Here is a 26,879-nt window from a genome sequence, read left to right as displayed (position 1 = left end):
GGACTGTAGCTTTGTCTATGAACACGAACTATACTCCTGACTATTACCTCTGTGCTCACAATCACTGTGAATAAAGACATTGTTAAACTTTACGAGTCTGCACCTTTGGTCCCTACGCCACGCTGGTTACGACAAACACTTTTCAAATGTGTACTTAAATACTTTTACTTAAGTAGATTTTTTTCATGTGATACTTTTAGTTTTACTTGAGTAACCTTTTACCTTTATCTGTACTTTTACTTAACTAACAAAACTGATTACTTCATCCACCTCTGGGTCTAAACCTAAACATTTGGCTGATTAGAAGGAACGGCATCTGTTCACACACCTGCTGCTCAAACATGAGGCTCTGTCAGGACACAGAGGTCCCTCATCACACTGGTCATTCAGGGACAGTGAAGCTGCACAGGACGACCCTCACGGACAACACTCTCACAATAATGCATCATTAGAGATTCCCTGAAATACAACTTTTGGGCTGTAATTACCTCAGACACATGTCTCAGATTCATGTGTGACCCTATGTGACCCTGTAGCCAGCCGCCTATGACAGTCTTCATCAGCTCCTCTTCATCGGCTCCTCTTCATCCTCACTAAAGACACTGCGCTCTCTCAAATAGTCCAGTGAAGTGGAGCCAATCACAGCCTCTTGTGCCATCACTTTCGTTCTTGTTGGCCAATGAGAGCGCTCCATGACCCCCTCAGCAGTGGCAGAGTCCAGGGGCAGCTGGCTCTGAGTCCACAGGCTTCAGGTTTTGAAGTGGAGGGATGAGGGGAGATGAAAGAGTTTATGGAGAAAATGAAGGCTAAGAAAAGCAGGAATGAGTGCATCAAGGAGTTTTATGATGGCCCCTAACACACTGTGAGTCCAGTCTGGGACAGGTTTCAGTGATCAGACTGAGGTTTGTTGGGTGTGATGATGCAAGAACTGACTCTGAAAGTACAAACAAAACTGTGTTGAACGTCACCAGCGTTTGGCAAGGTCAAAAATTCAATGTAAAGTGGAACCTTTCTATTTCCCTTTCAACTTCAAATGTGTCAGTCCTGAAACTAAATGATCTGAGGGTTGAAGTGTGGCCATCAAGAGTGTTTACACATATGCACACATGTACATAGATACAAATATATAGATACATATATTTATAGATACATAGCATGTCAAATCTGTGTTAGCTGTGATGTGGAGACTTCCCTGTCTGCTGATTCAGTTTCCTTTTGAAACAATAATAATGGGGAAAAGGAAATGATAAAACACATGGACTTATTTCTTTCTTTTTTTTTTTTTTTTTTAATTATCACAAGTTTTAATGTTTAAAAAAGTAACCATTTGTCAGGCGATAAATACAACATGAGCACACTTTATCTACTCTCTATATTTCTAGCATTTACTTATTATTCTGATTATTACAGCCACAGACTCGGTCAAAACCCTCGTGGGCCTGTGTGAGTGTAATGTGCCTCTGAACATGACTCTCACAGGTCCCATGAGGAGAGGCTCTTTGGCTCGGGGGGGAACAGGACTCTGAGTGCAGGACGTCCCAGAGCTCAGATAAATTGATCATTCATCGATTTTCTTGACGAATAATGCAACAGAAAACAGTCTCACGCTGCTGAGGGGTTTGAGGTGATCTAACACACTCATACTGTGTTGTGTTTGTGTGTTTTCGTAGATATTTAGCCTATACATTTTACTGTTATAGCAACTTTAGACCTAATCAACTTTAATAAATATAGTCAATGTAAAGAGACAATAATGACACTGTATATTCTCTTGTCCATAGCTCTACAATATTTTAAAAACAAAGGCTTAAAACAACTAAACATTTCATCTAAACATGTATTTTTTATTTTATTTTTTTACATTTAAGGTTAAATTTGAGCCTATTATCCTTTATTTGTAAGATGTCAGGCATGGTGACGCATACTGTACCTTATTCCTGTGTTTTTATTCCCTCTCAGCTTTGAATGATCCAATGCGCCCTCTGGTGGCTGCTCCTGCGCCATCACCTGCAGTGGGAGTGTGCACCACTGACAGCTCCGCTCCTATTGGCTGCTGGAAGAGGAGGCTGCCATGACACATTGGATGCTGCACAGAATCAGTTCCACAGCATCAGCAGCTCAGGCTCAGCACCTCCATCCTCCCTTTTATCCCTCTCCTTGTCTCTTTTCTCTCTCTCTCTCATCCTCCAGCCTCTCCTCCTCCTCGCAGCATCCGTCCTCGTGTTTTTTTGTGAGCGCGTCCTGCTTGTTCATCTGTGTCGACGAGGGCAGTGACACAGGCCTGCTCCGGCACTGCAGCAGAGGACGCACAGGCGGCAGCAGCAGAAGCGGAAACAGCAGCAGAAGCAGCAGCAGAAGCAGAAGCAGCAGGCCGACCGGTAGGTGTGCTCAGGCCTGACTCCTTCCTCATCTGCACTACACACATCTGGTGTCAGGTAGTCATTCATTTACCATCAGTGAGTGTGCGTTACGTGTATTTGATGGTTGTGTGATGAGGGCCAGGGGGTTGTGTCTGTACATTCTGCACACATGACCACCACACCCTGGGTATATTTGCCAGTGTGAGCCACAGAGTGATGCAGAGGCACATTTTTATTCTCACATCCTTCTATATCTGCTTGTGCTATCCGCTGTTAATGCTACTTTTTCCTGATTTTATAAAGGCCATAATGACATACTTTCCATCTAAATGTTATATATTTCTCAACTTCTCTCTGTTTTTCTGCCTTTATTTCCCAGACAAACCCCTGACATCCTTCCCTCCTCACTCTCTACGCTTTATCTTCGGCCGGTTGAGAGTTTACCCAGCATGCCTTGCTCCAGGCCGCTCCGTTAGGCCCCAGCAGCATGGGCGAAGCCTGGGTGGGGAGAGAAACTACGGATTGGAGCCTTCCCCTCAGGCCGGGCGTGCTGGCAGGTCAGCCTTCCCCAGCTTCAGATGGGAGAGGACGCTGAGAGCCCAAAAATTAACCACACCTTCCTACGAGACTACGTCACCGAAGGTATGACCCTGATCTCAGTGTCCAAGTCTCAGTGGTGTCAAGTGTCCCACCGCTCTGACGGGACATTTTTTATAGAGAGTGTCCTGAACAAATGGTAAAATTCCAGTACATATAAAGTGATCTGTGGGAAAAGTGATTGTAATTTCTGTGACAAATGAAGGTGTGGACATGACATGGCAAACTGAGCTAAAATATTCGACTATAAACATGTTTTTCTGCAAAGTGCAAATGTTCCAAATGGGTTTTTTAAATGGGTGATTTGCATAGTCTAAGTGGATTCACAGTACGTCTTCATTTTATTTATTTTCCTCTGAGATCTCTTCATATTTATGCTGTATTATTCTTTGCTTTGTCTTCTTTTTCCTTCGTGCTGTTTCATGCTAATCATTATATAGTGCAGTGTAATTGCTCTGATATCCCCGTCCTCCTCACAGCTGATGTCATCTCTACTGTGGAGTTTAACCAGACCGGGGACCTGCTGGCCACAGGAGACAAAGGTGGCCGAGTGGTCATCTTCCAGAGAGAGACTGAGGTGTGTTATATCTGTCACTCATGCCACTATTTTGTTCTTAAATCCTCAAAACTCCACATATGTTACGTCTTTAATAATGTTTCATCTCTCGTTTGTGTTGTTTGTGTGTGGAACAGTCTAAAGGGGAGTCAGAGGAGGTTGGAGACACAGGAGACTCTGGAGAATACAATGTCTACAGCACCTTTCAGAGCCACGAGCCGGACTTTGACTATCTGAAAAGTCTGGAGATCGAAGAGAAAATCAACAAGATCAGATGGTTACCACAGCAGAACGCAGCGCATTTTCTTCTTTCCACCAACGGTATTTGTTTATTATACACTAGTTTGTAGCTTTGCACAACATTCCACGCAGTGATGGGAAGAACAGTCTGAAAATGTTTACCAATGTACCCAAATTAAAACGTACTTTGGAGCGTATTCTGGTACTGCATTCTGAATACTTCGAATGCTTTTACATTGAGTCGCATTTAAGTTAAAGTGTAAAAACGCAACGTAGTGTTTGAAGGAAGGAAAAAGACGGAAAAAGGAAACGGAAAAATGTCACACGCTTCACCAAAAGAGCAGAGTTTTGAATTTTCGCACAAACTTTGCACAATTTGAAGCGTAAATTGTGTGATTAAGTATGTGTTCCCTGGATTTTAGAAAAGTAATTGCATTCTGAATAGCACCAAATGACAAAAGTACTGGAATATAGTTGTGTATTCTGAATATTCTGTGTATAAGTTTCTTCCCAACACTGATACTGCGTAAATACTCATACACACTCCTCATCTAAATATATAAAAGATCTTTAGACTAACATGTAACACCCATTCCTTCCAAAAGCAAACAGTAATGTAGCATTTGAGAGTACATTTAGTATAATAGATCTTATATAATATTTATGTAGTGTAAATTGGGGATGCAGTGTATGTACAGACAGGAAGTATCGTACCATTTACCAGCACACATCAATATTTAACTTGAGTGTAACCCAAACATAAACCTGTTCTGTGTCCTGTTATTGCGACGTGTTCTGCAAAAATCTACACGTGTTTATATTTATGCCTTTGTAGAACTTACTTATTGACTAATACACCAGTTTGTGTTGCTTTTTTGTAAGTAAAAGTAGTAAAGTACCATAGTTTAGTACATGGTCTTAAGTCAATTTTAACCTGGATACTTTTTACTTTGACTTCACTTCATCTGAGAGCAGTATTTGTACTTTCTACTCCCCCATATTTTGACCAAGACTGAAAAATTGAAGTATTTTTTATGAATCTTTAAGACCTGAGGGTTTATTTTGAACATTTTTATAATTTGCGCAAACAAATAAAAACAGCGAGAATAAAAAGATCGATTCAGTTGTTTCTGTTGAACAAAAGTCAGCACGAGATCAGCACTTTTGAACCTTTATTAGATCTCAAAATCTGCACAAAATACCTTCACTTTTTACTCTTTAAGCACATTTTAAAACAGGTACTTTAAGACTTTTACTTTAGTAGATCTTTCATGTGCTACTTTTAGTTTTTGTGCTTTGGTATTTGTAAAATCGAGTACTTCTTCAACTGTTTCACTGTTTTTTTTCGACATTTTCTGGTTAATTACTTGTAACAATACTGCGTTATGTTATGTACCAGACAAGACCATCAAACTGTGGAAGGTGAGCGAGCGAGACAAGAGACCAGAGGGTTATAACCTGAAAGATGAGGAAGGAAGGATCAAGGACGTGTCCACCATCACCTCTCTGCAGGTACAAACGCTCACACGCACAGCTGTACAACGTCTCCTGCTCATTTTGTATTTACTCATGGTATTTTCTTCCCTTTTCAATGTCAAGGTGCCCATCCTGAAACCGACCGATCTGATGGTGGAGGTGCGGCCCAGGCGAGTGTTTGCAAACGGGCACACGTATCACGTCAACTCCATCTCCGTCAACAGCGATGGAGAGACGTACCTGTCTGCGGACGACCTGCGCATCAACATGTGGCACCTGGGCATCACAGACCGTAGCTTCAGTATCCTTTTCAGAGAGTTTTTTAATGCGGGAATGTGATCTTTTTGCAATAGTTTCACAAATTCTGTTCTGAATATTTGTTTTTGCATTAGCAGTGTGAGCAGTGATTGGAAGAATACTCTGAAAATGTGTTTAGTAATGTGTTTTGTGATGTATTTTGTCACATGAGCCAATCAGAGTACTGTGTTCTGAATACTTCGAATACTTTAAACACCAATTTGCGTTATATCTTAGTAAAAAAAATACTGCATACTACATATAAACTGCATTATTTTTGTTGCCCGGTTTGTTTTGCAGTAATGTGGGCCCAGTTAAAGAAGGAAAACACTTTATTTTTCTCAGTTGATGAAGTACTACCATGTATTCCTTTTAATTCTTGAACATTTATTTATTTTTATTTATTCTCTATTTGAACTGCGACAGATACAACAAACACAGATTAACAATTCAGTAATCTGACGCAGGTATCACAGTGTTTATAGACCAGGATAATTTGCAAAAACAGTAGTCCTCAGAAGGGCTTTAAAATCTGTTCAGATTTCACTAAAAAGCAGTGGGATTAGTTGTAGAGAAAGCAGTAAATACAGCGAGTTTGTTAACCTCCTGAGACCTGGCGTCCTCATCTGTGGACAACACATTTTGGGTTGTTTAGGCCACAGTGCAAATTTTTAGAAGAACAGCAACAAGAACATGTTCAATTTTGAATATTTTTAAGAGTTTAGAATATGTATTTATTTTTTATTTTTATTTATTTTTTAATTGTTTTATTTATTTATTTTATTTTTAACTATATTATTTTTTTATTATTTTTAATTTGATTTGTTATTGTATTTAAATGAATTAATTTATATATTTTTATTTGTATTTATTTTTATATTTTTTGTATTTTAATTTATTTTTTTCATTTATTTATTTATTTATTTGTATTTAAAGGCACATGTCTTCCTGCACCTGTCAGCAGCACTTAATAGTTTTTGCAACTAAAGTCCTGCAAGAGCTCGGGTCTCACGAGGTTAAAAGAATCAACTATTGGAATATTACATACTTATATTCTACAAAGTAACTGTATCCTGAAAACTATCGAATGAAAAAGTAACTACAGTGGTCCCTTTGTTTATCGCTGGGTTTGAAGTATCACCACACACTTTATACACTTTTCTCACACAGGCGTTAACATTTTCTCACATTTCTCTGTTGTTTAAACTCTCTCAAAGTTCAAACCTACGTAGGCGCCTTTGTCGGTGAAGAACGGAACAGAAAAAAGCTAAATTGCACACAAAAAAAAAAGCTTGAATCAGAATACAGTTACTCAAAAACAGTATGAATGTCATTTCTGGATATGTATTCAGTTACTTCCCAACACTATTCATCCACATTACTGTCAGAACAAACTCTATCATACAAAATAAAGTAATAACAGAGTCGACCATTTTTAATTCCAACGCTCAGATACAGGCTGAAAGGTAAAGGTCCAATGAAACAACAGCAGCGTTCATCTGTGGGAGCTGAAAGGAAGTATAGATGTACGCACTTAATATCAACAGAAAAACTCATCTTGTCGTCAAATGCATTAATATTTGTAACACGGTGACACACTGGATTGAGATTTCGCCCATCGACCAAAAGCTGAGTGTGTCAAACTCACCCAAATTCTCGCTGTCGTGTAACTAACATTGCCGTTGTCTCCATTCACAAAAAATTACATAAATAGTTTAAGCAGAATGGGGGAAAACCTGCTCGTTCTGGGGTTTCCTGTCCATCCTGATGCTTCAGATGACGTCATAGCGTTCGTTACATTAGGTTAAAGTGCAGATTTTTTGTTATAATACATTGAGTTCTTGGGTCAAAAATATAAATGATCAGGTTCAACGTTTGTTTAATTTACTTTCGGGATGTTTATTATGAAAATACAGTGTGATAAATAGGGAAATCTGACTGTTTTTACCCCGATCTGAGAGCACGGCATCATCAAAATCAGACAAAAAACACCAAAAACACAGCTTCTTCATTACAGTTTAGTTTTATTTATACAGTACAGCACTTTAAAAACAACAGCTTCTTGTTACACATCCGTGAAATGTAGATACAGCGGTTTGATTCAGATCTTTCTCAGAGTCCCCCTCCTCCATTTTTAATAAGAACACGAATAGATTTGATTGAATTATATAGGATGTTTGTAGAGGAGCGGGCGGTACGGTGTCGGCCAGGGTGCGTGCGCTTGATTCCCATTTATAAAGAACCTGACCTAGAAAATCAGAGACGCATCCATGGAGGAGTTTAAATAATTTACTCAGCAGTACACTTTCTTCTGAAGCACACAGGCCCCACCAGAAATAGAACAGTCGAGAGGAGCCCTGTCGGTTTAAAGAGCCGTTTGGGGTTCGCTGTTTTGAATTTGATGCTAATTCTTCAGATTTTTATTGTATTTATCGTTATTTATACCGAGACAGCCCAATGAGAGCGCTCGGATTCTTAAAATACAGAAAAATACAAACAAAAACAAACAAAATGACCATACATAGGTCCATTTAAAACATTAAAAACAGGAGCAGGTGTGAGTATAAATGTTTATCTCCATATTATTAAAGTGCATTTGTGGCACCAGTGTATCCAGTTTTGCATGTCCTTGAAACATATTGAATTTCTTGGATTTTCAGTTCTAGTGTGGTCAGTTTTTAGACGTAGACAATCATGAGATCTTGTATTAAAAGTTCCTGTATCAAGGTTCAGCAAACAAGTGGGATATTGAGTCAGTCTGTCGTCGTCGTCTCTTATAAATACATTTTACACAGTGTTGTTCTTCTGACACAGAGATGAGAAACCTACTTTTCCATAGAGTGAACAGAGATGGGTTTAAATTCATCACTTGTTATGAAACGAAGGGCTGAGGGAAAGAGTCGAGCTAAAGGTTTAAAGTCGAGGTTGAAGTCTGCAGGTGGATTATATCTCCATAATCCAGAACAGAAGGAAACTGTTACGTAATTCCATGATATGTATTTAAAGGATAAGTTTTCATCAAGATTTTATAGGTGGTGACTATTTTATTTTATCTTATTTTATTTTATCTCACCTTATCTTATCTTATTTTATCTTATGTTATTTATTTTATCTTATCTTATTTATTTTATTATTTATGTATTTATTTATATTTAATTTATTTTTTAATTTATTTTTTAATTTAATTTGATGTTTTTATTTTTTATTTGATTTTTTAAATTTTTATTTATTTATTTATTGCTTTCTCTACAACTTATTTATTTATCTCGATTTATTTATTTATTTATCTCAATTTATTTAAGCCCGAAAACGAATGTGAAGAGGAAAACTTATCAAGTCCCTCCGCTGTCTTCCATCAGGACACAAATCAAACGCTTTATTTATGCTTCCTATTCAGTTGAAGAAAAAAAAGAAAAGGGAAAGAGAAAAAAAACAAAACAATACATACCATATATATACACATACATATAATTTAAACATATATACCAATCAGTGTACTATTTAGTGTATAAAGATTTGTGACTTGCTCATCACAAAAATCAAATCCTTACACATTTGCGTTCAGTGATACATTTATGTGATATAAATTTCACACATATTCGTGCGTTATGTCATCACAGAAACACCGCAGCGTATTTAAGCCGCCCCAGTGTTACATAAAACCTTGACAGCACCTCTCAGATATTGTTGACATCAAACCAGCGAACATGGAGGACCTGACGGAGGTGATAACAGCGGCAGAGTTCCACCCGCACCACTGCCACCTGTTTGTGTACAGCAGCAGTAAAGGCTCGCTGCGTCTGTGCGACATGAGGGCCTCCGCACTGTGTGACAAGCACGCCAAACGTAAGAAACGCTCCACCTACCACCTAACCCCGCCCACATCTACACACGTTTAAAGGTCCAGAGTAAACGCCAAAAGGCAAATCCGTCAAATGGACAAAATGTCGTAGGAGTGAAGACGTTTCGCTGCTCATCCAAGACGCTTCTTCACTTCTGTCTTTACTCCTACGACTTTTTGTCCAGTTTACAGGTTTTACTTTTGGGTTTTAGTGTAAATCAGACCTGGACGACAGACATTTTAAAGGTCGTATATTACACAAAATAGACTCTTCTGAGCTTTAAGTCGTGTTATAATGTTGTTACCTCCTCAAAAACAGACCTGGAGTTACATTTTGTTTTATTCACACATGTTAGTAACACTTTTTTGTTAGTCTGTGCGTCTCCAAAGCTCAAAATGCTCTGTTCCACCTTGTGATGTCACGAAGCTTTCAAGTCGACAGCTCCTTTTACCTTTAGTTTCGTGGAGATTCCAGGGCTGAAATCATCTAAATCTGGGGTCTCAAACTCAAACGATCCAGGAGCCGCAGGAGGTAGAGTCTGAGCTTTGTTAAAACCTTCTCAAAAGACATCGCTGTTTTCAACATACATGAGGAAATACGCCAATTCTTCTGGATTTTATGGATATTCTAGTGTTCTCATCCAGTTGCAACAATCGTAGAATAAACAACACGCTAAACTCCTGATATTGTAGCTTTAATGTGGACTCCTTGACCGTGACATGGAGCGAAAACTGTTGTCAAAAACACATAAAAAATAAAAAATATTCAGTTTATATGAATTTTTGAGCATGACAACCATTATTTCTATGTAGTTTTCATTAGCAGTGACTATTTTACATCACATCATCATGCTTTTTAAACAAAATTATTTAACAACTGCACGAAATAAACATTGCTTCACAAACATAAGCGCCGTTTTCAACATACATGAGGAAATATGACAATTCCTGTGGATTTTACGGATATACATCGTTATTTGTTGAATCTTTTGTGACGGGAGGACACAGCGCGAGTGACACGTGCGTTTGGGGTTTACAGATTCGCCGGAACCTTCTACACGCAACATGGTGACGGCCACAAAACATCGTCTCGCGGGCCGCAATTGGCACCCGGGCCGCGAGTTTGAGTTCTAAATGATTCTAGTGAAGGTGAATGGAGCCTAAATCTGCAGCGTCTGTGTGTTAAACATGTGTGAATGAAACAAAACTCAACTCTAGGTCTGTTTTCGACGAGGAAACGTTAGAACATAGATCAGAAAATGACATAAGTGTAAACGCTGTTGACGTGTTCCAGCAAAAATGACGACTGGATTCGATGAGTTCAAATCACAAAAGTTTATTCCCCTGACAAATACAATCTAATACAGAGATCTGGGTCAGACCGTTGTCCTAAACAGCCGACGTACGCGGGACTTAAACCAGGGCGCACTGAACTCCTGCCTTTCCCGTGACCCAAAGGTAAAAAACCAACATGAATATGTGAAGATTATGTCGAGCAGGTTCCTTCTTCCGGCCTCGTTCACCTCTCTCAGACATTCCCGGTCTGTTTTTGGGCCTTGAGTCTCCTCCAGCTGCCTTATCTCTGCCTTTAAAGGGAATTGTTATAATGCAGGGGCGTCAAACACATTTTCACCAAGGGCCACATCAGCAAAATGGCTGCTCTCAAAGGGCCAAATGTAAAATAAATCTAACAAATTTTATGACTTGTTAGTTAACTGTTTCTGTATTTATTACTTATTCAAATTACAAATATTACATATGCATTTGCCTGGATGTAAAAATATGACTGTAACTGCATATCTCCTGATAAATGGGGATTTTAAGACCATCATATCTTTTAATTTACCCTGTCAAGGGCCACATAAAATGATGTGGAGGGCCACATTTGGCTCGTGGGCCTTGAGTTTGACACATGTGTTATAATGGATAAATTATTTTAGTGTTAAAGGATTAAAACAGTGTTCAAGCCAATATGTAACTTCACCAAACAGTATTTAAACGAATATTTGAATTCAGTGTTTTGACATATGTGTAATGCAGAAGAAGCTTTATTATTTGATTATTTTATTATTCGCTCTAGCCCTTGTGTTGTCCTGGGGTAATTTATGACCCCAAAAAATAACTCACTCACAGCAGAACTTGGACATTTCTTTATCAAATAAGTTGAAAACTGGGCCACTTGAAAAAAATGTTGATTGTATAATAAGAAGTGTCTGAAAAACAAGTTACGTTAAAGTTCAGTTTTGACCCCAATTTGTTTCTCTTATGTCTCAGATCAACTTAATTTCCACCTCTGTACTTGACAAACACAGTACAGCGATGAAAATTTAAAGTTGCAGGAGATTTTGAGGTCCAAAAATCACAAGCTTTACTAAAATATGACCACCTAACCAAAATTTAAAAGAGTTATAAGAAATTTGAGCCCAGAGGAGCTTCAATGTATCTCTACTGGAAGGAACATACACTGAACAGGAAGTATTCAGCCATTTTAGATCAACATTTCTGTTTACGATGAACAAAACACCACTCAGAAATAGCACATTGCGTCTTCTTTAAACGGGAGCGCTTCACAAACTCGGACTCTAAACGTTATTTCCGTTTTGCTGTTGTTCAGTTTATGAGGAACCAGAGGATCCAGGAAGCCGGTCCTTCTTCTCAGAGATCATTTCCTCAGTGTCAGATGTCAAGTTCAGCCACAGCGGGCGCTACATGCTAACCCGAGACTACCTCACCGCTAAGGTGTGGGACCTACACATGGACAAGGGCCCCGTGGAGACGTACCAGGTGAAGTAGCTCCGTCAGCGTGAGTTTGCATCTGTTCTTCTGCTGTGTGTCTGAGTGAAATAAGATCAGTCCTTATGTCTGTCCTTTCTGTCTCTATCGGAGCTGGAGTGTATTTGACTGATGGACTGGATCTTTAAAACATTGATTTTTACAACGTTTTTTCTCATAAATGTTGCATAAAGTTTGACTGTTGGTGTTTTTCTGTAGGTACATGAATATCTGAGGAGTAAGCTGTGTTCTCTTTACGAAAACGATTGTATCTTTGACAAGTTTGAGTGCGTCTGGAACAGCTCGGACAGGTAAGAACTCACGTGAAAAGCTCAAAACTCTTTGTGACGGCTCTGAAAACTCATCACTTCCTTCACTTTAGTACATCCAGAAGTGTTTGTAGCGCATCGTCTTTCATTTCATCTGTCCTCCCTTTTATTGATTAGCCGTGACGTCGTTGGATTCTTGCAAAACAGGCTAATTTTACTGATTGCGGCTGTTTAATGAAGCACAGATAAAACCCTTTTGTAATTAAATAAAGTGCTTTTGAGCCCATGTAATGATTTTCAGTTCAGTATATTGAGCATTTTGTGTAAATCAATATATAACACAGACATCACATTTTTATTCTTTTAATAAAACCTGTTAAAATGCATTTATGTGAGTTTAAAGTCATGTTTTAATGCTGTTACTTCATCAAAAACAGACCTGGAGTTGTGTTTTGTTTCATTCAGACTTGTTTTAAGTAACTCTTTATTATTAGTCTGTGCATTTCCTGTTTCATATTTTTATTGATATTACACTATCATTTAGAACAAATGCATACACACCTTTTATTTTTTATATAACAAGAACTAAAACTTAAAAATAAATAAATAGATAAATAAAATAATAATAATAAAATAAATAATAATACAAAAGTAAATGAATACATAAATCACACAAATCTTGAGTGAATAGATGAATAAGAAAAGCATCACACAATAAATAATACAAATATTATTATTAATAATAATAATAATAATAATAATAATAATACAAAATAAATACATAAATAAATGACAAATCTTGAGTGAATAGATGAATAAGAAGAGTGTCATACGTTAAATAATACAAATATCATAAACAAAATAAAATTAATAATAATAATAATAATAATATAATAATTAATAATAATAATGAAAAAAGGGGGGGAGTTTGGCTTAGACAGTTTTTTAAAAATCAATAAATGGTTGCCACTTTCTATAAAATTTCTATAAAATACTCTTCTTACAATATCTAATCTTCTCCACATTTAAAAAGGACATAACCTCATTAATCCATTGAGCGTTGAATGGGGATTTTTTTTATTTCCTGTGTAAGAGGAGATGGCGTCTTGCATAAGAGACGCCACAACCAGTCTGTACATCTCCAAAGCTCAAAATGCTCTGTTCCACCTTGTGATGTCATGAAGTGGTAGTTTTCAAGCTAACATCTCCTTTTACCTTTAGTTCTTTAGTTATTAACAATTCCAAAAAAGCCTAAATAAGTAGGATTTGCGTGTTAAACATGTATGACTGAAACAAAACACAACTCCAGGTCTGTTTGTGACAAGGAAACGCCATTATATCACAGCTCGCCCTTTAATAACGATCTTCTCGTTGTCAGTGTGATCATGACAGGAGCCTACAACAGCTTCTTCCGGATGTTCGACAGAGAGACCGGGCGAGGGGTGACTCTGGAGGCGTGGAGGGAGAGCAGCAAGCCCCGCGCCGTGCTCAGGACCCGCCGCGTGTACACGGGGGGGAAGCGTCGCCGTGGAGATGTGGGCGTGGACAGCCTGGACTTCACCAAGAAAATCCTCCACATGGCATGGCACCCGGCTGAGAACATTATCGCCATAGCGGCCACCAATAACCTGTACATCTTTCAGGACCGGGTCAACCCTGACGCACAAACGCAATGACGAGAACGGGAGCTTTGAAGTACAGTACAGCGGTATCGGCCTGAGTAAGGTGTATGCACTACTCTTTGACTTCTTCATGTATTGCGATGTTAAACGTCTACGAGCACTTGTTTTTGGTTGAACTCTTGGATGATCTGATTTCTCGTGTTGCTTAAATGGTTCTAGTTGATCTGGGACCATCCTAGGGCCAAAGAACAACTGCGTAAGTCATTATTAGATACATATTCAAGCGTTATTGCATTGTTGCTTGGGATTACAAACCTGTATGTACTCATTATTACCAGCGAGCAACACAAACAAAACGACATATTTTCTGTCTAATTTAGGTATAAAGCTCATTAAGTGCATCATGAAAAGCAGTCGACTTATAAGTAGAGATAAACGGGTATGTTGATTGGCTGATATTTGGGTTAATCGGCCTTAAATCTTCAGCACAGGCCGATATTTGGATGAAGAAATACACATTTACGCTTTATTTGACTACAGCGTGAAGCGATAACTCCAGAAAACATGACTACTCTACTCTCTTATAAGTTTATGGTAAAATATTGACTCCAGAATACACGCTTGTTCAAAACTTCACGAATATGTGAGTCTCGTCTCCGCTGAATCTCCCTGTTTTAAGTGGCTGTGATTGACAGGTGGATTAGCCAATCAGCGACATGGAAGATTTGTGTAGAATCAATGAGAGAAGCTTTAAATTCAGTTACAGTCGTCCCTCGTTTTACGTTCTAAAAATAACCCTGCGAAGTATCAGCTTTATTTTTTTTACAATTATTCTATATGTTTTTGTCTGTAAAACCCCTCACCACACACTTTATACACTTTTCTCACACAGGCGTTAACATTTTCTCACATTTCTCTCTCGATTAAACGCAAAGTTCAAACCTTCGTAGGCGTCTTTGTCGGTGCGGGACGTTTCATCGACGTTGTGGGTTTTGGGAGAAAACAAATTGCAAACGTACAGCACTTTAGAGTCACACTGCGATCCAACGTTTATGTAAATTTGTCTGGAAACATTCTGTGCTGTACAGGTGACACGGCACGGAGGAGACTGATGGACAACGGTCTACGGTCCAACAGCCAATCAGGACGCAGAACACAATGCACGCTCGGACGCTGTAAAAAAGCATGTGAAATCTGAGACCACGAAAGGTGAAGCGCGATATAGCGAGGGACAACTGTAGTCTGAGGTGAAATAAATGTGATTTTCTTTCACACATGTCATCAAAAAAGACGTTTGACCGAGCTTGAGACGCAACGGAGGATACGGGGACCAGACTCATATCAATCTGTTTAAGAAATACAGAGCGATATCATTCTGAATTTGTGAGGCAAGAACTGGGTGAGTTTGTAGTCAATTTGAATTACACAAATTTGGGGAAACTTATTCAAAATCAGCCCTTAAACATCATCCCAAAAACAGTTCATCACCATCGGTATCGGCCATAACCAAATCGGTCGATCTCTACTTATAAGACGAGCTTGTTCTTTGTGAGGTTGGTCATGGTGCAACTAGACGTAATCCTGAATATGTACCACACTTTAACATTTAGAAATCAGATTATTCATATTCCGCGATTGACTCCACCATTTCAAAAGAGATGCAGGGACATCTCTCCTTTTTTGAGAAATGCCCGAAAACCTACAAAAAAAAAAAGTTCTGACGCAAAAAAGGACTGTGCTTAAGTACCTAAAAGAAGACTCTCCACTATCCATCAACCCTTCTCTCGTACACAGGAGCAGTGCTCTTGGGGATCTGAAATAATTGTCCTATTCATGTTGCAATAACGACGCTGCAGCAGACAGTATTTTGGACTTTTCAGTAACACGCGTATACTCTTTTTATCGTCTGCTCTATGTATTTGATGTTTCAGGGTTAACGCTGTTCTTTTTGTGTCCTGGAGAGACATAACAGGAGAAAAAACAACATTTATGATTGTAAAAGAAACACGATTGTACAATTTGGTGATGCAAACGGCGTATAGTGTACGTGCAGGCAGTATTGGAGAATGCAGTATTGAGGTTGCGGTTTCTATGTCAAGGTCTGTTCCCATTTCCTTTAACAACGTAGCGATTGCAATCAAGGAAAAGGAGAAAAAAAGAAAAAGAAAAGTTGGTCCAGATCGATAGAGATTTTATAACCCAGAAGCACATTTTGGTTTAACAATCAAAAGTAGTTATTTAGAGACGGGCCTGTGGGTGGAAAGTAGCGGCTGAGGTATTTAGATCAGGTCCGATGTCATCAGTGCAATAGCTTTTCATGTATTTTGTGTATATTCATCACACCCCTGTAGCGTATACCTCATAGCACCACCCGCTTCTCTCGGGGCCACTCTCAAAATGTATCGGAGTGCAGTTGTGATGGACTAAAAATAGCGTAACTTGAAATTTGATTGTTTACAGTGAATGCTCTGTTTTAAGTGACCTTGGCCCTATCGGGATGGTGGTTGGTGGTCCGGTTGTGTTTGCACTTACTAGAGTTTGTATCATAATTCAAAAAACAGCTGAATTTCCGATCGTGATCCACTGTGTTCCACCGGTCTCTTACGTATCACTCGGCTTTGAAACAGACTTATGATTTCCGTACGGTTTGGATTTAGAGTCTAGTCCTTGCTGTCAGATACATGTCCACAATAATTGGTCTTTGAAAGAGCAATATCAGAGATTTTTACACCTCGGGCAGGTCTCAGATTCTTATCAGCAAGCTGTAATTTGGCTCATCTTAGCCACCGTCACACTCTACGCACGAGTGAGAGGTGCACAGCTGAAGCATGTTACCATTACCTAAGGCTACTTGCGTATTTATCATACTGTAAAAAAGACAAACCTAACAATACAAGAAATCTAAAGAGGTGAATGAAAGGAATGTGCATTAATAAAACTTGAGATGTGTCAAACGTGTGTCTGTTTATTGTCTAAAGACGATGAGAAAAAAGAGATTTAAGTTTCAGTGCGAACAGTTTAATGTTAAACCGCCACAGAGATAAGACTTAACATGACGTAAGAACACGGAAAATCAAGAAGCAGGTTCAGAAATCAGTGCAGTTGAATTTATAAAAGCTCATTACATATTACAGACCTTTGTGTCAAATGTCCCTCTTTCTCTTTTTTAAGACAATCCACGTCTAAAGCAAAAGATGAAATTAAATCTGTCAACTGGACAAATCGTTGTAGGAGTGAAGACGTCTGGCTGCTCATTCAAGTTTTGATCAGATTGCTGGTGGACACGGCCTTATATCTGTCTGAAGGGATGGGCTAACGAGAATTTTCAGACAGTATGAGATTCAGGTCTATTTCAAACCTACAAATACTTTTAAGACAAAAACTGGTTCACGCAAAGGACAAAACAGCAAGCCATAAACAAAGTAACTACTCCATTCAGTGTAGTGAAGAATGCAGTGAGCGTTACACTGGAGAAACTAAACACACACTTCATAAGAGAATGAACCGACACCGACGTGAGAGCAGCTCAGGACCACAGTCTGCTGTTCATCTACATCTCAAAGACACTAAACACTACTTTGAAGACAGTGAAGTTCAGATCTGAGCCAGAGAAAATAAAAGCTTTAAGAAGGGAGTCAAAGAAACTATTTTTGTTTGGAAAGACAATCCTTCCTTAAACAGGAATGGAGGCCTGAGACATAATCTCTCACCGATTTACAACTCTGTCCTCAGACCCAAAAGAAAGAGAACAATAGCAGGTCGTTAAAGGTTGAATAGGGTCGTTTAAGATGAAACTGGAAGCAAAAGCTTACAGTTTACAGTTTCAGTGTAGTTAGCTCCTCCTTTCAGACAGATATAAGTCAGTGTCCAGAAGGAATCTGACCAGAACTGAAGAAGCGGCTTAGATGGGCAGCGAAACATCTTCACTCCTACAACTTTTTGTCCAGTTGACAGATATAATTTAATCTTTTGCCATGAATCAGACTTGGACGACTGGGGGATTACACAGACAATCCACGTCTAAGGCCAATCGGAATATTGCACTTACAGTTCAAAAACAGCAGAACAAGATCAATTTGAAAAGAAAATATTTTTAAGTCTAAAGAATGTTTTTTAATACATGTTTTACAATAGCAATATTTTTTCCTGATTTTTCTGTTTCTATTGCGCATCTGTGAAAATACAAACAAATACATACCAGTAATTATCTTTTGATTTTAGAGTTTAAAATCGTTTTTCGTTGTATTTCCTTCTAAAACTAAAAAAAAATAAGTGTAAACAATGACCCACCAATACACGTAATGATCTATTGGTGTTTACGGCTTCTTTACGTTGAGATTTTCGCCGATAGAATAGGAGAAAAGAAGAAATCAAACGCGAACTTTAACGCTCTCAGTGTGGTGCGTCTCCAGTTCCTCTCGATCTTCACCTGCCTTCCTCCGGTCAGCAGCGAGGAGGTGCAGTCCAGACAGTGGATCGCCTTGAGCTCAAACGCCGGAGCTTTGGCCCCTAAACGCCCCTCCAGCTTGGTACTGAACTCCACCAGATTTCCAGGTTCTAAATTGAACAAAACCTGCCTAAACTCATGACTGGCCATTAAAAGTATATCTCGAGCTGGGTCCTCCATTTCAGGTCGCCCTTCGTAGATGATGCCCACCGTCACCTCGAAACGGTAACTGTCGAAGCGCTTGACGTGGCAGGTGTGTTTGGCCAACGCTTTTATCTCGCAAAGCTCCTCTTCCTCCTGCATCTTGAGGAGCAACGGCACAGAGAGAGGCTCGGTATCAGCTGCTAAACCGGCCGTTACGTTGGGCGCTGTGGCGTTCTTCGGTTCGCATTTAGGATAGGTTTCTCCGTAGAGGCACCGCAGCCAGTCCCCCATGAACACAGGCAGCATGTTGATAACAGAATGAGCTCCGTTTTCAGTCTCAGCCACGCGTACATGCTTAAAACGCCCGGTCCAGGTCACGCGATGTCCATACAGGTGACTGCAGAAGATCTGAGTTTGCGCCATGCCTTTAGACTTCCAAGATGGTGGCCCACACGCCTCGCTGTACTGGTGCCAAGTGAGAGTGGAGTTGTAGACTTTCTGTCCTTCAGCGTAATACAAATAAACGGCGAAAAACAACAGCACCATGGAGATGCAGAGTAGGATGAGTTTGACGGGTCCGCGGTGCGTCAAAGATCTCGCGACGTCCAGAATCGAGGTGCTGAATCGAGTCCAGAGGCGCAGGGTGACGGGGATGGCGCACACGATCAAGGTGACGATCACTTTGGTCAACTCCAGCTCCAGGAACCATTTGAAGAGTTGGATGAAAAGCATCGTAGCGAGACCGAAGGCAAGGACGGGTAAGGCGAAGAGGAAGAGGAAGTAGGCCACGCAGGTGCGAATCAGGCCCACGGCGGACGAATGCTGGAGGAGGACCACGGAGAACTCGCACCACATGAAGCACACGAGGTACGGCACCAGGAAGCAGTATGTGCCTCGGAATCCACGCAACATGGCCATTCTGAAATACAAACAACTTATGAGAATTCAGCCTTAAATTGACCATATTACACTGTTTTCTGATCTGTTATAATGTTGTTTCCTCATCACAAACAGACCTGAAGTTGTGTTTTGTTTCATTCACACATGTTTAACGCACAAACCCTGCATATCGAGGCTGAGTTCTTCTCTCAAACTAATAATAAAGTGTTACTCAGACATGTGTGAATGAAACAAAACACAATTCTAGGTCTGTTTTTAAGGAGGTAACAGGATTATAACATGACTTACACTCACAAAAGTTAATTGTGTGTAATATAGGACCTTTAAGCACTGATGTATGACCTTTTACGGGGATGTTATTACACAGTATATGCTTAAAAACAATAAAATACCACAAAAGAGATGACAGTGAAAAGTTGAGGATGAGGTCTGAGCTATTCTGAAGATTTCAGGACTTCCTGCTGGTGCCCAGAGTCAGGACTAAACAATCAGGGGGAATCAGCGTTTTGTTTTTATGCATCTAAAACCTGGTACAGTCTTCCTCAAGTAAAATTATGTAAAAGTATTTAAGTACCTGTTTAAAAAAAGAGTAAAAGTATTTTACACAGATTTTCAGATCCAATAAAGCTTGAAATAAACTGTTTTTGATACAGATTTATGCTAAATTTTGTTCAACAGAAACAACTGAATTGACCGTGTTTTTCCTGACTGTTTTTAATTTGCCTATTTTTTTATTGATGTATTTATTTTTATTTGTTTTTATTTTATTACTTATTTATTATTTATTTGCCTTTTTAGCAGGTCTCAAACCGTAAGAAAAAAAACTTTTACTTTTCAGCCCTGTGCGAAAATGTTGTGGAGTAGAAAGTACAGATACCTCCACTCAAATGTAGTAAAGTAAAAGTAAAAAGTATCCAAGTACAGATACCCAAAATGTATAATTAAGATAATCACAAAACCATGATGTATAATCTTGTTCTATTTTGAACTGAGCGACTGACCCAATGATTAAGTTTTCATAATTAAGTCAAATAGTTGATGCTGTAGTTCTGCAAAACCAACCAACCAAGTTTTTTGTTTTTTTTTCTCACCTGAATATCAGAAAGAACAGATAAGCGTAGAGCAGACAGGGGAGACTCAGCTTCAGCACAACAGACTCCCCCAAAGGCACCGTGGCAAACGTGTGTCCCAGTAATCTCAACGCGGTCATTTTCTCTGGCAAAAAGTGCGTCAGGCCACATAAAAATGACGCCACCTGGATCATGGAATAATAAATAAACAAATAAATCATTAAATAAAATAAAAATGTAATAACAAAAATAAAATAAATAAATAAAATAAAATACAAAATAAAAATAAATTAAATTAAATAAAAAATAATAATTAATAAAATAAAATAAAAAATAAATAACAAAATAAATTTAAAAAAACAAATAAAGATAAAATAAAGAGTAAATTGATGGAAGCGACGCAGCCAATCAGCCCCTCCGACCACCACCAGCTCTCACTCACACCACTGTCAAACTAAGGACTGAGGGTGAAGTGCCTTGCCTAAGGACACAACAACAGTCTTTGCCTCTAGCGCCCCACTGTGGCACCTGATATTCCCAGCGGTCTCCCATCCACTTCTGAGATATGACGAGATGAGACTTTGACAAGGAGGTTTTGCTACGTTCCATTCATTTGTACGTGTGTGTTTAAGATTCACAAAGTGTTACCTCGATGAGCATGGCTTTCCGCGCGTACATCGCTGCAGCTGGACTGAGGCTGTGGTAGCTGATCACGGTGAAGAAAATGGCCACGGTGGAGAGCTCAGAACAAGGGATCCAGCCCTTGTCCGCCACAGGGAAGGTGAAGATGACGAAGAACACCGATATGATGAAATATATGTACTGCTCCAGGTTGTTCCAGCCAAAGTTGGTCTCGGCCTGTTCTACATCCAGCCCGGGTTCAAAACGTGTCAGCAGAGACGTCAAGGTTTTGAAATTCTCCCAGGTCTAGTAAACAAAAGGCAAATTATAACAACAAAATTAGATAAACCATAGTATTATTACCACCAGAGAAGGGATATTTCACCAAAATGTTAAATGAAAAATATAAATGTGTACCTTACCCAGTGATGGATAATGTAAAAGTACAGATACAGGAGTAAAATGGTACTCAAGTAAAAGTATCACATGGAAAAATCTTTTTAATTGAAATGATTAAAATACCTGTTTAAAAATGTACTATACACGAAAAAGTCAAAGTGTTTTGCAGAGATTTTTTTAACTATTAAGGCATCAAATGTAGTGATTTTGATAAGTAGTTTACCTGGTTTTAAGTGTTTCAATTGATTTTTATTTTTTCAAGCTGTTTCAATTGTGTATTTTGTTTGCTCAAAATTAGGATATTAACTCAAATTAAATGTGCTGAAATTAAGTCTCAGCCATTTCACCAGGTCTCAAATAATAAAGAAAACTATTTTTACTTTCAGTCCCATCCAAAAACGTAGTGAAGTAGAAAGTATACATACCTGTTTAACACACAAAACCTGCATATTTAGGCTTAGTTCTCTCTACTCCACCTTGTGATGTCATCATGTGGTAATACAGGAAGTGCTCCACCGTGTTTTTAAACTCCGCACACCTTTACTAGAATCATTCGGATGATTTTAGCTCTGGAATTACCAATCTCTACTGAAATTAAGGTTAAAAAGTAGGTGTTAACGTGAAAACTATCACTTCATGACATCACAAGGTGGAACATTTGAGCATTTCGAGCTTTGGAGATGTAGACAGACTAATAATAAAGTTACTCAAACATGTGTGAATGAAACAAAACACACCTCCAGGTCTGTTTTTGAGGATGTCACAGCATTAGAACATGACTTAAAGCTCACAAGAGTCAATTTTGTGTAACATAGGACCTTTATGTTACTACTTGTACTTACCTTGCTGCTCTTAAACACACGCAGAGTACAGATGATCATGGCGACGAACGACAGGTAAAACACCAGCAGGGGGATGACGAACGCAAACAGGTCCACGGTGAGGTTACTGATGATGAAGAAGAAGATGAGCGCGTTGACGTGTTGTGTCGGGATGATGGTGCTCAGCCACTGGACACCTGCTCGAGACGCCCAGTCCACGAGACGCTCTTTAATCTCTATGATCCCATGCAACGGATACTGCAGCATCTACGTACGTCGGAAGATTTGGATGAAGTTAAGTGAATTTAAAAGCGAGTTATTGATTGGATTTTATTTCAAAAACAAAGCCATACCACCAAGCGTGACTTCATGTCCATGGCTCTTTTTAAAGCCATCGTCTGGTTTGTTTCTAGCATCATTCCGCCCCATGTGCTTCTGTGGTGTTTTCTGCCAACTGGAGGAGCAGACTCCGCTTTACACTGCAGCATGAAGAAATCAGTGTTAGTATTAAAGGTCAAAGTTCACTGCAGTCACCATCACGTTGTTTTGACCTGATATCTGCTGCTTAAACGCTCAGAGCTTTTGGATTTCCCTGTATCCTTTGTGTCATCGTTTGCGGGTGTAGACTGAACAATTCCTTGAGCGTAATTTTTGGTCATCTCCACGAAGTCGTCCAGGTCCACCATCTGTTTGGCTGAAGGTGCAGACGTGTTATTATGAAGCAGAAACGTGTGGTGAGATGTTTCGTGGACTCTCACCCTCTGTGCTGACCATGCTTTCTAGTACTTTTTGTGTCTGGCTGGATGTTGGGGAGTCGATCATGCTCGCAGTGCCGCCTACTGGTGAGAAATGAGAACAGCACTGGTGAGTTCCAAACATAGTAGGTCTGAAATGTGACACTATAGAGATCCCAGCAGCTGCAAGACCAGACGCCTCAGATGGTTATATATCATGGACTTCACAGTGATAACATTCAAATCACAAAAATAAAATAAAATCAATGCTAAAGTGCTATAAACTATACTGATTTGATATAAAACATACAAACCTGGTGCTGTGTTGACCTGGCTCACATTCTCCAGCATTTCAGCCACTGCGACCTTTGATTTTCTGTCAGGGTTGAGCTTCCAGTACATCATCATGGCCGCTTTACGCACGGCCAGCTCAAACTTACTCTCAGTTGACAACTTTCGTACATCGGCTTCATTCTCTGATGTAATCCCTTGTAAAGAGAGTAGTCACATAACAAAATGTTGGATGAGCAAATATAAAGACAACTGTCCTGTTAGGAAGCACTGTTTCTGTAAATTACCCCTTTTCTGAATCCAACAGCGCCGCAGGATCTTGGCAGCACCTTTCCTTCCCTGTTTTGCTGCTTTAATGAACCAGCTCACAGCTAAACGGTTGTTTTTCTCTGTGTCCTTCTCATCAGCCAGGAGAAGATAGTGCTGACCCAGCTAAAAAACAAATACATATGAACATATTCATGCATGTCATTGAAGGTTGAAGGTATTTTCATAACTTTTTTAAGGTTTGACCTTTTGGAATAATTAGCATGGCTGCTGTTACTCAACAACGTGCAGAGTCCTGATCAAGCAGCATAAAGCTCTGGAGACGTATCATGTTACTGATGTTTAACTACTTTTATCTGGTACAGTAATAAACAAATGTGTTTATGCAGAGAGACATGGCTCCTTTAAAATGAGAACATTAATATACCTTTAGTTTAAGACTTTTAAGGTACAGTGCAGGATTTTATAATTACAACAAAAGAGTTGTGTGACTGTGGAGGTGCAGGTTGTTTTACCCTGAGGACAAGACGCCCCCTGTGGTTATTTTTACATGTCACATAAACATGTTCTGTACAGAAGATACACACAGGCAAACTTCACACCATGTGCCAGAGTGATTCACTCTGTCACGTGTGTGTGTGTGTGTGTGAGAGAGAGAGTATGTCCTGTGTATATACGTGTGCACATGTGTGTGCATGTGTGTGTGTGCACATGTGTGTGCATGTGTGTGTGCGTGTGTGACCATGGGGTGTGTGGGGGTGTGTAGGGGTGTGTGTGTGTGTGTGTGTGTGTGTGTGTGTGAATGTGCATGAGCATGTCCTGTGTGTGTATGTCCTGTGTATGTGTGTGTACATGTGTGTGAGGCTCTGTGTGTGTGGGGGTGCACATGTATGTGTGTGTGCGAGTACATGTGTGCGTGCACATGTTTGTGTGTGTGTGTGCACATATGCATGTGTGTGTTCATGTGTGTGTGTGCACATGAATGAAAAAATAAAGAGAGATGAGAATCATATAAATCTGGACACACAGTGGTGAATAATATGCCTGTGGCAGTATGTTGTGTGTGTGTGTGTGTGTGTGTTGTGTGTGTGTGTTGTGTGTACGTGTTTGAAAGCCGGGGTCATCTTCCAGGAGGATAAAAATAGTCTCTTAAGCAGACAGAGTGAGGCAGAGGGTTTCAAAACAATACAAAAGACTACAAAATACAAAATACAAAAGATGTGTGTGTGTGATCTGTGTGTGTCTGCGTGTATGTGTCTGTGTGTCTGTGTGTGTCTGTGTCTGTGTGTATGTGTCTGTGTGTGTGTCTGTGTGTGTATGTGTCTGTACATGTGTGTGTGCGTGTGGTCTGTGTGTGTGTGTGTCTGTACAGGGGTGTGTGTGCGTGTGTGTCTGTGTGTGTGTGTATATGTGTGCGTTCTCACTCGGGTCTGGGCCCTGGCGTCTCCTTCTTCAGCCTTCAGCTGCATTTGTTCCACTGTCAGATCTTCTTCAGGTTCTTCATCTGCAGGTGAAGGACATTCTCAAAAACACTGCTCCTTCAGTTTATTCATGAACAAATGTGACAAAGTCTTCATTCACAAACAGCCTCTGTCAGTCCAGTCAGGCCTGGGTCTCTTTAGACTTTACATAATCAAAAGGACAGAGTGACTATTTTAGCAAATGGAACATTATACTTTGCTATTCTGTACTACTAGTACTTCTAATAATACTACTAGACTTGGGAAATGGCTCAACACTACAGAACTGCAACGTGCAACAACTGTGAACCACTGACTCTTACCGACATCGTCCTCGTCCACGTCCTCCTCGGCTCTCCTCAGTCTCTCCTGCATAATCACTTTCTTGGCCACAGAAGCAAAGCGTCTCTTTGGTGGAGTCTTCTGAGTTTCACATGATTTGGGATTTGAGGAGAGTTTAACCGATGGCACCGTCCCATCTGAAGAAGAACAGTCTGGGTCTGTCTGTGCAGAGGCCCCTGAGCCGCTGGGGCAGGGTGATTTGTCTGACCCTGTGTGCTCTTGACCACAGGGGCCCGTGGGGTTGGTCAGAATGTGTGCAGATGAGGGAGGGGCAGGGATGTCCTGGGTAAGACTGTCCGGGACAGAGCCATCCCGGACAGGGCCGTCCCGGACAAGACCGTCCTGGACAGGACACAACCCCTGGCTGTCCACACTACTCGGGGTTGATGTCATGTCCATCTGTCAAATAAAACAGATAAAGATGCACATTTATTTGACTTTAAGATTATTGATGCATAAAACAACTTACAAATATAAATTATACAACGACAAAAAAACCTTTCATAGAACTTGCGTCCAGGGCAAAAGTTGTTGCTCTTCTTCTGAATTAATTAAATAAACAGTCTGTACCTTAAGTGAGGATCCAGTTGGTCTTTCCAGTTAAAAAGTAGCTGTATTATTCCTCTGGGACCCCATGTCACTCCTCGAAGCTCCGTGAAACCAAAGACTCTGTCCTGCTGCTGCGGGACAGTCCGGTCTGAAGTCAGTGCTTATAAAAAGAACAAGTTCAAGTCCCGCCCCCTTCTCTGATAGGCAGGAACGAGTGTCCATCACACGCCTGCTGCTCCACTACAGGCTGGACCGCAGGGACAAGACCACGGGGACAAGACCATAGGGACAAGACTGCAGCATGTACCTCAGGAATCATTCAAAATACAGAAAAGGATTATTATTTAATATTTATGAATTATCATTATTATTATTATTATTATTATTATTATTATTATTATTATTATTATTATTATTATTATTATTATTATTATTATTATTATTATTATTATTATAAACACATGTGTCCACAGTGTAAGTGTTACATTTAAATTCTAAATAAGTTTCATCATTTTCTTCGTCACTTTTCCTTCAGGCTTCACTTTTTACACAACAAATATTTAAAATGAATTAAAATTAAAATATGTTTTGCTTGAGAACCAAAAGCGGAAACGTATTAAATGTTTTGACTTTAAAATATGACTTTAATAACTTTGATGGTTTAAAGTCTTTTCTCTGGAGCTGTCCCCTGCGCACGTGCTGAAAGGACAGTATTACACATGGCGGCCGCACGGGGGCGTCGTTCTGACTCCAGCCCTGGTTGTGTGAGTTACAAATATAAAGCCAAGGTTTGAATCGTGTTTT

At 39.7% G+C, this 26,879-nt stretch overlaps 2 protein-coding genes across 2 annotated transcripts; one reads left to right on the top strand and one right to left on the bottom strand.

Annotated features, from left to right (window-relative positions):
- Nucleotides 1-1,993: 1,993 nt before the first annotated feature.
- On the top strand, nt 1,994-16,939 carry ppp2r2ca (protein phosphatase 2, regulatory subunit B, gamma a). The gene is made up of 10 exons (XM_033974949.2): nt 1,994-2,378; nt 2,740-3,002; nt 3,437-3,534; nt 3,651-3,834; nt 5,153-5,265; nt 5,353-5,530; nt 9,208-9,372; nt 11,982-12,151; nt 12,359-12,450; nt 13,787-16,939. The coding sequence occupies exons 2-10, from the start codon at nt 2,939-2,941 to the stop codon at nt 14,082-14,084; spliced, it is 1,362 nt and encodes a 453-aa protein (XP_033830840.1). The 5' UTR covers nt 1,994-2,378; nt 2,740-2,938; the 3' UTR covers nt 14,085-16,939.
- A 90-nt stretch (nt 16,940-17,029) lies between these two features.
- Nucleotides 17,030-26,210, bottom strand: wfs1a (Wolfram syndrome 1a (wolframin)). Its single transcript, XM_033966972.2, has 12 exons — nt 26,097-26,210; nt 25,508-25,925; nt 25,149-25,228; nt 23,745-23,889; nt 23,481-23,654; nt 23,191-23,271; nt 22,984-23,126; nt 22,786-22,911; nt 22,454-22,699; nt 21,240-21,518; nt 20,613-20,776; nt 17,030-19,540 (listed from the first exon to the last, which is right to left on the bottom strand). The coding sequence occupies exons 2-12, from the start codon at nt 25,923-25,925 to the stop codon at nt 18,358-18,360; spliced, it is 3,039 nt and encodes a 1,012-aa protein (XP_033822863.2). The 5' UTR covers nt 26,097-26,210; the 3' UTR covers nt 17,030-18,357.
- Nucleotides 26,211-26,879: the final 669 nt, after the last annotated feature.

Source organism: Periophthalmus magnuspinnatus, chromosome 1, assembly GCF_009829125.3.
Source record: "Periophthalmus magnuspinnatus isolate fPerMag1 chromosome 1, fPerMag1.2.pri, whole genome shotgun sequence".
Taxonomy (NCBI): Eukaryota; Metazoa; Chordata; class Actinopteri; order Gobiiformes; family Gobiidae; genus Periophthalmus; species Periophthalmus magnuspinnatus.
The sequence above is the reverse complement of the archived record's forward strand: the minus strand, read 5'-3'. Positions and strand labels throughout refer to the sequence as shown.